We start from the raw sequence: 14,261 nt of genomic DNA, 5'->3' as shown, positions 1-14,261 counted from the left end.
TCGTATGGTATTATTTTTTGGGGTAATTCTCCTGATTCAAAAAGGGTATTTTTGGCTCAAAAACGGGATGTTCGAGCTATATGTGGTTTAAGTTCGAGAACCTCTTGTCGACCCCTATTCAATAGTCTGGGAATTCTGACATTGTCCTCACAGTATATATTTTCTTTAATGTCGTTTGTTGTTAGCAATATTAGCCTATTCCCAAGAGTTAGCAGCTTTCACTCAGTTAATACTAGGCAGAAATCCAATCTGCATGTGGAATGCACTTCCTTGACTCTTGTGCAGAAAGGAGTGCAGTTTTCTGCTGCATCCATTTTCAATAAGCTACCACAAGAACTCAAAAATCTTAGCAGTAGCCCAAACGCTTTTAAGTCTAAACTGAAGAGTTTCCTCATGGCTCACTCCTTCTATTCTGTCGAGGAGCTCATGGAAGAGCTAAAAAAATTAAGCAAATTCCAGTGTTACATTGTTGATTTTCTTTATTTAAACTTACAATTTGTCACCTGAATATGTTTTTTTTATATTTCATTTTATCTGTTTCTAATATCGTGTTATAATTTCATGTATTGACCGTTCCATGACCATGGAGACTTCTCCTTAATTTGGTCCCACGGAACAATAAATAAATAAATAAACAAACAACTTCGCCGCTGCTTCCTCGAGCAACACTTCGTTCCTCGTTCTACCCAAACCCAGGATATAAGTCTGGCACGAAATTGCACGTATACGATAGACGAATGCTTCAAACTCTTATCCCGACCTCTGTCTAAGAGTGGATAGCTTTCACTTATAGTAACTAAGTAACTTACGCCCCTTTAGTTTAAATCTCACTCTGCTAATCCCTTAGCCAGCACCCCGAAGCTACAGACATTTTTCGATGGATACACTGATTCTACGTACGTTCACACGGCTCACGAGAAATTCGAGCGTGCCATGTTCAATTGAAACCCATCCGGCCACCAACAAACATGATGGCATCTCTTACATTCAGTTAAAATGTATAAGCTACAGCGCGGCACAAATGCAGGAATGTGGGCATCCGAGGACGAAGCAGATAAAATTTCGTTATTTTCCTTATGGGATATAAAGGGTGCACTTGAGAGACGGCGTTCTAGCCACCAAACATTCGAAGGAGCCATTGTGGGTGATCCGTCATGGACTAAAGTCCAAAACGTAGGAGAGGAGTGAGAAGGATGCGTGTGTGCTGTCAGTCTTGGAGCTGGTAGCGGAGAGAACATGGCGTCTTCAATCACGTTCTGTTCACATCACTCAACCCTCACGTGGCTCTTCTCCTACTTGCCCTGTTGCTGCCGCAAATGTCACTCAGAAGAGTGCGGCCTGTCAACAGCCTCACTGAAATAAATTGCTTCTGGCCTGAACTACTGGTTGACGCAGTCACGTATACCACGTGTAAAAGTGCCGAGTATGGACTGTAAATCCAAACGTGACCTTTTTCTTTAAATTATTAATAAACTATTCTCGGTAGCTTCCCAAATGGGTGGAGGCATGGAAATTAGTTAATTATCAAATACTTCGCTAAAATATCGCAGTTTCTTGGTTATTAAGTGCTATTTTCTCATTTTGGTCTTTGAGCCAAAAGTTTGGTGGAGAATATTTACTTAAGTTTATTTTAAAAGTCTCATAGAACTTAATATTATTGCACATCTTGAAGTCATTGTCTATGTGTTGTACTTGGTTTTTATCATCTCAGTATTCATGGTCAGTTTGGTTGTTTCAATTAATCTTACCGGTTTTCCGTGTTCTTTTCTTTATTCCAATTTTGCCATGCATTTAATCTTCTTGTAAGTGCTGCATCACATTGCAGATTCCACCACGCCCACCTTTTCGTTTCGGTTTAGAGAATTATTTCTTTTGCTGTTCTCAATTTCCCAGATTTTTTGTTTCTAATTTATTGCAAAAGTTTTCCCCCTGTTTGAGTCTTCTACTCATATACTGCAGAATCATTCCGTTGACTTGTCTCTTGGTATTTCATTTTGGATAGATAGTGTTCACAATCTAACTCTCAGTATTTCTTATTAACTTTACATTCTGGCTTTCTTGGGAGGATTCGCTGGAATTCCAACGTAGTATCCTTGAAATTTACCTCAATTGAGATCTGAAGAACTCCACGTTTTCTGTTTACTGGGGAAATGCCTAAAGGCGGCGGATTTCGTTACTAGGCTGGTTACTCTGCAGAGTTCTATTAGTCATTTGTCGCTCCTGCTTGTTCCTAAATTTTTTCGCTGCAGAGTTATGCATTAATATCCTGCAGCAATATTGTAGTATACTTACTTGGAATTTTTGTGAGATAATTTCTTCAAGCTCTTGAGTATTACTGTATAGTGTGAGATCCGCATCAGTTGGTACTGACGGAGAACATCGAAAAAGTTCAAAGAAAGGCAGCTCGTTTTGTATTATCCCGAAATAGGAGAGAGAGTGCCACGGACATGATACATGAAATGGAGTGGCAATCATTAAAACAAAGACGTTTCTCGTTGCTGCGGGGTCTTCTGGTGAAATTTCAGTCATCAACTTTCTCCACCGATTGCGAAAATATTTTGTTGGTGCCCACCTACATAGACAGTAATGATCATCATGATAAAACATGAGAAACCAGTTCTCGCAGAGAAAGATTTAAGTGCGTGTTTTCCCGCACGGCCGCACGGGATAGCCGTACGGTCTTGGGCACTGTGCCACGATTCGCGTACCTCCCCTCGTCGGAGCTTCGAGTCCTCCCTTGGTCATGGGTGTGTGTGTTGTCCTTAGGATAACGTAGTTTATGTTAGATTAAGTAGTGTGTAAGCCTAGGGACCGATGACCTCAGCAGTTTGGTCCCATAGGATCTTGCTACAAATTTCCCCTTTCCCGCGCGCCGTTCGAGATTGGAACGCTAGAGAAATAGTTTGAAGGTGGTTCCATCAACCCTCTGCCAGCCACTTAATTGTGAATTGCATAGTAATCATGTAAATGTAGATGTTAAAGCTTTTCACAAGATTAATATATTTCTTCTCTGTTTGTTTTAATTCGCTTAGTTAATTGTGCATTGTGTAGCTCTGTGTCCCATTAGGTGACTAGAAATCGATTGTGGAACAGAAAAATTTTCAGCTGACAACGAAGATTGTTTCTAAATGTGGACATTTTTCTTAACCCTTTACCCTACTTTTCCTTTGAAAATTGTATAGCCGTCTAATTCAAAGGCCTGTTCGTCCTTAAATCTAGTTCCTTATACTCCTGTAGTGAGCATATTGCGTTTAGTAAGAGCATTTGTCATCTATTAAACTCCCCGTTTTCAGAAGTAAATTCACGTTAACAGTTACAGAAAAATTATTCTGCTCCTGCATGATTTTGTTATGGCTGTTTCCAAAGAACTTCAATTTTTTCCATCATGTTAGTACAGGTTCTCCAGAATCCGATGACTTGCTCGTGCTGTCCATGGTAACAGTGAACTGGATAACACCTGCAGTAGTTTTCCGTATTTGATTTTCCATCATGCTTTCTATTTGAAAAATGGTATGTTTGTGAGATTAACAGTTTCAGCGAAATCAAATACAGGAGGTCTATTGCGTTATTCTTAATTGGTTCTTCCCCCTTTAGGGACTATTTCTCATCCCGGTGACAACAGAGTTCCCGGTGCCTCTGCCCGTTCTTCCGTCTTTAAAGGCTCGTGGCACTTGGTAGAGGATAACTCATTCCGTAAGTCACTTGGTACCTACCCAAGTTCGCCGCCAGTGCGTTACCTGCTTTCCGCCATTAGCAGGTATGCGTTGGGTTTTTCCCTTCTCCGAGTGTGAAACGTTAAGACAAGTCTCATTTCTCTTCGGAACTTTCGGAGAGCATTACTGTAGTGTAAACTATAAAATATTACTGTAGTGTTACATAATTTCAGATATTTCAGTGCTCTATGTTGCTCCAAACTGACCATGAAATCATTCTGGTCGTTCAGTACTGTTGTTAACTGTAATTCTTTTAAAGTATATGTCAGTGAATCTCATACTGTGAACTGATAGCTGTTGCAGAGAGACGGGAGTCTGGCAAAGGCGTTGAAGTCACTGTTAAGCATACTACCTCTCTTGTACGAAACTGGCTTGTACTGCATCTTCGGGCAGATTTTAACGGATCAGGTAAGAGAAACAAAAGATGGAATGTAATCTTCACATCTCACACACAAGGCAAGTTCGCTATAGACAGCACTCATTTGAAGGGTCAGGGGAATGAACAGATAAGTCTCTTTTTATCGAAACTGAGATGTTGCTACATTTGGATTCAGACTGATCATAAGCATCTGCCGAATGGTTAAAACTGGAAAAAAACCACACGAGTTCAGAGAAATTAGCACTCAAAGTTTTCTGTACAGGGAAAGAATGAGGCAAGTCAGTATTGACTCACTCGGCCACAAGAGAGTACAGCAGAGTTCTTCTGCAACCCTGTCCCCCACCCCAACCCCCAGTGGATTGGATGCAAGGAAAGATAAAAAGAAGGTGGCTGTCTGCATAGACTTCGTAAAGAAATGTATCTCTATCAAACACAGCAATCAATGAGCAATTTCGATGTATTCGTTCCGTGACCATGTTTTTGCAACGGGACAATCCTTTCTATGTTTATATTGGCTGCATTGCTGAGAAGGGCGCAGATGAAGCTATGTCATTCCTTTTCCACTTCATCTCTTTAGCCTTGGATGAGGATACTGAGGAGCCGTATACAGGGTGTCACAGGAGGAATGGTCAAGATTCAGGGATATGACAGGAACCATCATTCGAAGCAAATAATCTCTACGAAACATGGAGTCTAAATTGCGTACTTTAAGAGCTATGAGCACTTCTTCAGCTTCGAGACTGTGAAACAAATCTCTCATACTGCAAGCCGTTTGCTTTCTATATTTTAAGATTAAATAATATTGACCAAAACTAGAAAAAATAACCTAGTAAACACAGGCTCTAAAATGCATATCTTAAGAGCTATGATCACTTGTTCAGCAGAAGACATTCTTGTCACAGAAGCAAAGATGAACAATTGCTCATAGCTCTTAAGAAAGGCACTTTAGAGGCCGTTTTTATTTGACTTGTGGTTTCGAGTGATGGTTGCTGTCATGCCCCTGAATACTGACCATTCCTCGTAGGACATCCTGTATATTTTGTGATTGTGCTGGTGATCAAAATTCATTCATTACGTAACTCTCAATCAAATTAGTGGCCGGAAGAACATCAAAATTACATTCCCTGTGAGTAGCCTTGGAAACACAACGAGATTTCAGGGAAATCCAAATGTAAGCCATCTCCTTTAACTGTACTCAGAGTTAATCAAGAAATGGAAAATACTGTTTGATTCAAATACTGTTTGATTCAAAGTGCGCTGAAAAATAGCCTTTGAAAACGCAGCTTTTCAGATAATATAATCTGAATCCAACCACTGCCATTTACTGAAATATCAAACGGCTTATCAGGGAGGAATCCAAAATGGCATCATAAGGACACAATGATAATGTAAACCAATGGATGGCTTGCTTGAACTGCCCATATCTTATAATTGTCTACCTTTGGAATTTATTACTTGTCTAGTGCGCAGTATCACTGCAGTTATCTTCTATTCAGTGTAATCTAACTCAAACAATTCCGTTCTCCTTCCAGTTTCGGGTTGAAATATAAAGATTTACAAAGCGTAATTAAGTTTTTCCGCCATGGTACTACGAAGTTCTGGAGTTACGTGCCCCACATACATGCGCGGTATGAGTAATATCACTGTACTACCACAATCAAAAATTCGTATACTCGTAATTATAATGGAATTATTGCTCGTGTTTTGCTTGGTTTAACATTTCTTTCCCCTTATACAGTGACGCATGACTGCAATTTGGGTAACTACTTCATCGGGAAGCATAGCGGATGCCAACAACGCTATTTCCACATTCGACGCACCTAGTATACTTAATTTGTGAAATGAAAAATATTGTATGTGCTTATATACTGATGTAAGCACAGTTCTACCACTGAAATCGATTTTTCTGCTTCTGCTTCTTTCCCCTGGCCCTTCGTCTGTGGAGCCCTTCGTAGCTGAGAAGGTATGAAAACTCAAGGAAATTATGATAGGAGTGACTGAAGCAGTAGTATAAGCATCAGCAGTAGAAACAACTGTAGTAACTGACAGAATTTTCTGTTAGTGGTCGTAAGACGTCATGTGGTATGTCCATAAGATAAGTTGATTAGATTTCTCTTCACACCACGCAGATTAACTGAAGAGTGGAAAGAGACACCAACGAATTGTATTAAAGATTTGATTGGCGCGTGGGTGGCATCCATTTTTTTCTGCAAATAATCATAACAATGGATTGAAACTACAGCTACCAGATAGATCGAGAGTAGACTAGACTAACGGAGTGCTGAGCCTGAGAAACCTTTATGACTACCATCAGTGGGAACTAACAGATAAATTTGTGGTTTGTCAGGCAATAGCAAGTCACGTCATGAGAGCAGTACGCAGAACTTCAGTGCCCTGCAATGTTTGGTGTGACCCAACAGTCAATATTTACTAGAAAATTGCTGTGATTCTTCATCTGGCCCTGTGGAACGGACAAGCTCCTAGACTTCGTTGCACATCTAAACTCCATACATCCGAACATCAAATTCACTATGGAGACCGAAACAGAAGGAAGATTACCATTCCTGGACGTCATGATCAAAAGAAGAGCGGATGGCACCCTGGGCCACGGGGTATAAAGGAAGAAAACGCACACCGACCTGTATTTACAAGCGGATAACTGCCACCACCCTGCGCAGAGGATTGGGTTGCTAAAAACACTGGTGCACAGGGTGCGCACCATCTCTGACGCAGAGACTCTGCCCCAAGAGCTGGAACACCTCAAAACTGTATTCTGGAAAAACGGGTACCCGGAATGGCAGATCAAAAAAATGGTTCTGAGCACTATGGGACTTAACATCTGTGGTCATCAGTCCCCTAGAACTTAGAACTACTTAAACCTGACTAACCTAAGGACATCATACACATCTATGCCCGAGGCAGGATTCGAACCTGCGACCCTAGCGGTCTCGCGGTTCCACACTGAAGCGCCTAGAACCGCACGGCCACACCAGTCGGCAATGGCAGATCAGACTCGCTCTCCGCCCCACCTCTACAGTGTAGCGTGTGGAGACGGAAGAAGTCACGGAGAAAGAGATGGCCACTGCCTATACCGTATACTGGGGCACTATAGGGGAAAATAGGACAAATATTGAGGAAACAACGAGTAGGAACTGTCTTTTGTCCACGAAATAATACGCGAGCATTATTGGGAAGTGTCAAACACGATCTCGGTTTGCGGAAGGCCGGCATATACCAGATTCCGTGTCAATGTGGGAAAACTTATATTGGACAGACAGTGCACACCAACGAAGATCGTTGCCGAGAACATCAGAGGCACAACAAGTCGGCGGTCGCTGAGCACTGTTTGTCCGAAAATCACAAAATGGACTACCAAAATCCCAGGGTCCTGGCACAGACATCTAAATACCGGGACAGCGTCGTTAGAGAGGCTATGGAAATTCGTACCAGGGACGGACTCATCAACCAAGATTGCGGCTAAAATTTTAACAGGGTATGCGAACCAGCATTGAGTCTAATTAAAAAGACGCTTAGCAAAGGAAACGAACGGGCGACTAGGGCGGACGAGGCAGTTACACCGACGCCGCCACAGACGCCGACGCCAGAGTCTACCGACCGCTGACGCGCGGGCGGGAGAACGCCTCGCGAGGGGAGGGGATTTAAGACGGCCGCCCGCCCTCAGGAGCTCAGTTCGTCAGCACGCCCGACGATGGCGACATGTCTGCTCACCGAAATATTGTGCCAGTTGGACACTATGGACGGGCAGGACACCCGTGGACTGTTCGAACAGGAAATTGCTATTTACTCCAGACGTTAAGAAATGGTTCAAATGGCTCTGAGCACTATGGGACTTAAAATCTGTGGTCATCAGTCCCCTATAACTTAGAACTACTTAAACCTAACTAACCTAAGGACATCACACACATCCATGCCAGACGTTAAGAGCTATGAGCACGTCTTCATCTTAGATACTTTGAAACAAATCTCTTATACTGCAAGCCCTTTGCTTTTATTATTTTGGGAAGAGGTAGTGTGGACCAAAAAAGAAAAAAATTGTCCAGTATATGTGGGCTCTAAAATGGGTAGCTTAAGAGCTACTATCGTTTGTTTAAAGAAACGAGTTTCACTATAGCGATTATGAACAAGTGGTCATAGGTCTTAAGGTATGCACTTAAGAGCCATTGTTTGCTGGAATTTTTTCATGTTTTGGTCCATTCTACCACATCTAAAAATATGAAAACAAAGAGCTTCCAGCAGAAGCGCTTTATTTCACAGTATCGTAGATGAAGAAGTACTCATAGTTCCTAGTCTATGCATTTTAGAGCCCATGTTTACTAGACTGTTTTGCTTCAAATGATCGTTCATGCCGTATCGCCTATTACTGAGCATCTCTCCTGGGACACCCTGATATTCACGCTCATTACGCAGCCACTGTACAATAAATTGAAATGGAATACATCTGTTATACCGCTTCGCATCATTTATCTGTCAACATCAGTGGTACAGACTTGCCGAAAAAGTTGTCTTTGATAAGCCTTAGCCCCAACAAACTCTTTGTATCTTCAGGTTACTTAATGGTAAATAGCTGCATAATATGTATCAATTATTGTGATGTTAGGTGATTGTAAACAAGAGGGACAGTTTCGCTTACACACAGTAAATGAACACATAAAGTAGATGTAGGTGTAGAGGACGGTTATAATTAAACTTTCACTGCTTTGGCCAGTGTAGACGGAAAACTATTTATCGTATGGGTGCCCATCTTTACAGGAATGTCATGACGTGCCGTTGGGCTCCACTACTGCTAAGCCGAGGTAGGGATGAAACACAAGCTTGAGTGTGGATTACAGTAGCAGACAGACAACATGGTTCTGGACGCTCTGAACAAGGTGAGCAGGACTTTTCTCGTGAAGTTGTTCTACCAAACAACATTAATAGTTCTGCTGCTGTCCACTAGTATCGATGCATTAAAAGAAGACGAAGAGGTTCTCTTTCAGTAGCGGGGTAGAAGAACATAAAACGGCGTGGCTACCAAGCTCACCGGATTTTAACCTAACACAGACTGTAAGCTGAAATGGGCATAGCGAGGGTGGTAACCCACATCCTACGTAAGATTTTTCGGACAGCAATAGAGCAGCCTCAATGGCGTTTCAAGGTTGTCGTGGATGTGGTTGGTCGACAAACTGAGCAACGTTTGTAGTCTGTAAAGTAAACATGGTACGCAATTAACAAAGGTTACTTTCAAAAAAGGTTCATATGGCTCTGAGCACTATGGGACCCAACTGCTGAGGTCATTAGTCCCCTAGAACTTAGAACTAGTTAAACCTAACTAACCTAAGGACATCACAAACATCCACGCCCGAGGCAGGATTCGAACCTGCGACCGTAGCGGTCTTGCGGTTCCAGACTGCAGCGCCTTTAACCGCACGGCCACTTCGGCCGGCCGTGTGGTTAAATGAAGGTCGTTGGCCACCACGCTGTTGATTGTGAGAGGTAATGCCTGAAATATGTAGTTCTCGGCTCACTGTTGACACTATGGATCTCGGAATACTGAATATCGCGATCATTTCTGAAACGGAATGTCCCATGCGTCTAGCCCCAACTACCATTCCCCGTTCAGAGTCTGTTAGTTCCCGTCGTGCGGCCACAATCTCCTCAGACACCTTTCCACATGAATCTCTTGAGAACAAATGACAGCTCCGCCAATGCACTGCCTTTTATATCTTGTGTACGTGGTACTGCGGCCATCTTTATGTGTGCACATCGCTATCTTATGGCTTTTGTCAAATCATAATATGTAAGGTGCCTAATTTCAGAATGCCTTTTAATGTTGTTCCACAGAATGGACAATGCAGTATTCTTTTAAGATCGTTAAGGTAGGCCCGTACGCTTGTTTCAGAGTGAAAAGCTAGTCAACTCGACCGTCAGCTGTGGCTGGGCAGATTGCGACACCCGCTTCAAGAGGAGCCTCGTGGTTTTCCTGACGGTGGCTGGGCGGCCTTTGGAAATCATTGTGGGCAAGAGGAACAAGCTGTCCAAAGAGACGTTGGTTCAGGTCAGTGAAAAAGATTCTAAAGTTTTTCATCAGCGCTCTAGAAGTCCGTATACGACCAAAATCGCTATGTACTACTTACGTGATCAATTCAGATCACAATTGTCCATCTAAACCTGCAGAATACGTGACGACCTCACTCGTAAACAGAGAAAGCGGGAGGTCCCAAACTAATGTTCAGAGCATCGTCACGATTCATGGTCTCTCTCTCCAATAGCTAAAGGGGGCCTTCGGGTTTATCCTCATCCCACTTGTAGCTCATCATCATATGCCTTCATATCGCATGACAATGTTAAGTGTGCTACGAATACCGAAGAAGGAAGTTCCTATCCTTTCTGACCAGTGCCTCACTATGTTGAGTTATTCTCCCCGTATGGAATCAATATCGAATCAAATACATCCTCACGGAGCGCCCGTCGTCTAACTGTTAGTAGGGGTCCACATTTCAAGGCAAACAGAATTAAAGCTGATGTGTGCAGTGCTCAAGCGCTGACAATTTGAAAAGAAATTACCCTTCATGTTGTGTCGTCAGCCCTCTGGTTTGCAGCTGCCCACCACTAACTCCTCACCTGTGCCAATCTCTTCATGTAGGAGCAGCAATTGCACCTAACTTCCTTCATTATTTGTTGAATTTATTGCAGTCTCTTTCTTCCTCTATTTTTTTACCCTGTCCAACTCCCTCTAGTACAATGCTTACCACTCCCTAGTGTGTTGGCTTATGTCGCGCCATTATATTCCTCCTTCGCATCAGTGCTTTCAACACATTTCTTTCCCCATCCGTTCTACGAAGAACTTCCTCATCTCTTATTAGTCCGTACTTCTGTAGCGCTACATCTCAAAGACTTCAATTCTCTTATTTTCCGGTTTTCTCACAGTCCATGACTGACTTTCACACAATCCTGTGTTTCAAACGTACATTCTCAGAAACTTCTTACTCAAACCAAGACCTATGTTTGTCGTTAGTATACGTTTTTTGGGCAGGAATACTCTCTTTTCCCTTATTAGTCTGGTATTTATACCCCCTTTGCTTCATCCATCATGTGCTACTTCGTAGCAGAATTCATTCATTTAGCCTACTTCGTGGTCCCGTAATCTTGTTACAGCTACTCATCATTGCTTTATCTTTCTTCAGATTACTTTTCATTTCACATTTTTTGCCCACATGACTGTTTATTCCATTCAGTATAGAATTTATCAAAACTAGACATAATTGTCTGAATGGGAATTCCGCGATCGTTCATTAATAAAATATGGTGTTTCAGTCTTCGATCGCTATACTTTATATTCAATTACCGGTTTGACAGCGAACCGAGTGTTCTATACGGACATGTTACCCTGTAACTACAATATATGATCTGAAGATGGGCAGCTAGCCCGAAACCGGTAATTGAAAATAAAGTATAGCGATCGAAGACTGAAACGCCATATTTCAGTATAGAATTCCTTGCATTCACTAATGATAGAAAAGTCGTCAGCGAATCTCATCTCTGATATCCCTACTCCTTGAATTTTATCCCGCCTCCTGAACCTATCTTTTATTTCCTTAATTGTTTCTTAGACGAACAGCGTGATTAACAGGTAATAAAATCTGCATCTCTGTCTTATAGTGTATTTAATTATCCTTTATTATATATATATATATATATAATTATTATAATAATTATTATTAATAATTCCAATCCCAAAGAAAGCAGGTGTTGACAGATGTGAAAATTACCGAACTATCAGTTTAATAAGTCACAGCTGCAGAATGCTAACGCGAATTCTTTACAGACGAATGGAAAAACTGGTAGAAGCGGACCTCGGGGAAGATCAGTTTGGATTCCGTAGAAATGTTGGAACACGTGAGGCAATACTAACCTTACGGCTTATCTTAGAAGAAAGATTAAGAAAAGGCAAACCTACGTTTCTAGCATTTGTAGACTTAGAGAAAGCTTTTGACAATATTAACTGGAATACTCTCTTTCAAATTCTGAAGGTGGCAGGGGTAAAATACAGGGAGCGAAAGGCAATTTACAATTTGTACAGAAACCAGATGGCAGTTATTAGAGGCGAGGGGCGTGAAAGGGAAGCTGTGGTTGGGAAGGGAGTAAGACAGGGTTGTAGCCTCTCCCCGATGTTATTCAATCTGTATATTGAGCAAGCAGTAAAGGAAACAAAAGAAAAATTCGGAGTAGGTATTAAAATTCATGGAGAATAGGTAAAAACTTTGAGGTTCGCCGATGACATTGCAATTCTGCCAGCAAAGGACTTGAAAGAGCAGTTGAACGGAATGGACAGTGTCTTGAAAGGAGGATATAAGATGAACATCAACAAAAGCAAAACGAGGGTAATGGAATGTAGTCAAGTTAAATCGGGTGATGCTGAGGGAATTAGATTAGGAAATGAGACACTTAAAGTAAAAAAGGAGTTTTGCTATTTAGGGAGTAAAATAACTGATGATGGTCGAAGTAGAGAGGATATAAAATGTAGACTGGCAATGGCAAGGAAATCGTTTCTGAAGAAGAGAAATTTGTTAACATCGAGTATAGATTTAAGTGTCAGGAAGTCGTTTCTGAATGTATTTGTATGGAGTGTAGCCATGTATGGAAGTGAATCATGGACGATAACTAGTTTGGACAAGAAGAGAATAGAAGCTTTCGAAATGTGGTGCTACAGAAGAATGCTGAAGATAAGGTGGGTAGATCACGTAAGTAATGAGGAGGTATTGAATAGGATTGAGGAGAAGAGAAGTTTGTGGCACAACTTGACTAGAAGAAGGGATCGGTTGGTAGGACATGTTTTGAGGCATCAAGGGATCACAAATTTAGGATTGGAGGGCAGCGTGGAGGGTAAAAATCATAGAGGGAGACCAAGAGATGAATACACTAAGCAGATTCAGAAGGATGTAGGTTGCAGTAGGTACTGGGAGATGAAGAAGCTTGCACATGATAGAGTAGCATGGAGAGTTGCATCAAACCAGTCTCAGGACTGAAGACCACAACAACAACAACAATTCGAGCACTTCGTTTTTTGTCTTCTTTCTTGGTTATTACACATAGAGTCCTAAAAATCATCAGCATTGGCGGCCGAAGACTTCCGGCGTAAGAAGTCACCCTCATTCTCCGAACGACCTTGACAAACATGGCGGAGAAGCGGACAGAGATTCAGAGCACTCTCTTGCCCTTTGGCGGGAAACTGCCCAAAAAGGCGGAATAATCAGCAATGATTAATGGCGTGAGGATCCAGAAAGCAATGGAAACCACTGCATTAAAGACACATAATGTGTATCCACGGGCCATGTAGCCTGTAACTGAATAACTGTCTCTTCATTGGCAAAAAATTCCGGATATTCCCCCATTGGGATCTTAGGGAGGAGATTGCCAAGAGGGAGATGATCACGAGAAAAACATGAATAACCAACGAAAGGATAACGTTCTACGAGTCGTGGCGTGGGATGTAGGAATTTTAAAAATAGTAAGGAACCGAGAAAATGTGAGAAGATAAATGAAAACGCTCAATCTAGATATAGTGGGAGTCAGATGAGTATAGGTAATATCAACATAAATAGAAAAGTAGAGCTGAGAGTGTGTTACCGTGAACAGTTCAGTGATAGGGTTGTTCTCATCAGAATAGACAGCACACCAAAAGTGACAACAGTAGTTCAGTCGACGTTGCAAGCTGAAAATGAAGAGGTAGAGAAAGTATATGAGGATACTGGATGGGTAATGCAGTGAGTGAAGTGAGATGAAAATCTAGTAGTCATGGGGGACTGGAATGTAGTTATAGGGGAAGGAGTAGAAGACAGGGTCACGGGAGAATATGGGCGTGGGACATTGAACAAGAGAAGAGAGGGACTAATTGAGTTCTGTCATAAATTTTAGTTAGTAATAGCGAATATTCTGTTCAAGAATCATAAGACGAGTAGGTATTCTTGGAAAAGGCCGGGTGATACGGGGAGATTTCAATTAGATTACATCTTGGTCGCCGCGCGGGACTAGCCGAGCGGTCTTGGGCGCTGCAGTCATGGACTGTGCGGCAGGTCCCGGCGGAGGTTCGACTCCTCCCTCGGGTATGGGTGTGTGTGTTTGTCCTTAGGATAATTTAGGTTAAGTAGTGTGTAAGCTTAGGGACTGAT

General features: G+C 42.1%; 1 protein-coding gene across 1 annotated transcript in view; it reads left to right on the top strand.

Moving 5' to 3' along the window:
• LOC126199518 (odorant receptor 43a-like) overlaps positions 1-14,261 on the top strand; it is a 63,223-nt gene that overhangs the window by 36,966 nt on the left and 11,996 nt on the right. The window contains exons 5-6 of the mRNA XM_049936476.1: positions 4,008-4,121; positions 9,992-10,147. Of these exons, the coding sequence (XP_049792433.1) occupies positions 4,008-4,121; positions 9,992-10,147 (270 nt within the window). The remainder of the gene's footprint in view (positions 1-4,007; positions 4,122-9,991; positions 10,148-14,261) is intronic.

Source organism: Schistocerca nitens, chromosome 1 (genome assembly GCF_023898315.1).
Source record: "Schistocerca nitens isolate TAMUIC-IGC-003100 chromosome 1, iqSchNite1.1, whole genome shotgun sequence".
Taxonomy (NCBI): Eukaryota; Metazoa; Arthropoda; class Insecta; order Orthoptera; family Acrididae; genus Schistocerca; species Schistocerca nitens.
The sequence above is the reverse complement of the archived record's forward strand: the minus strand, read 5'-3'. Positions and strand labels throughout refer to the sequence as shown.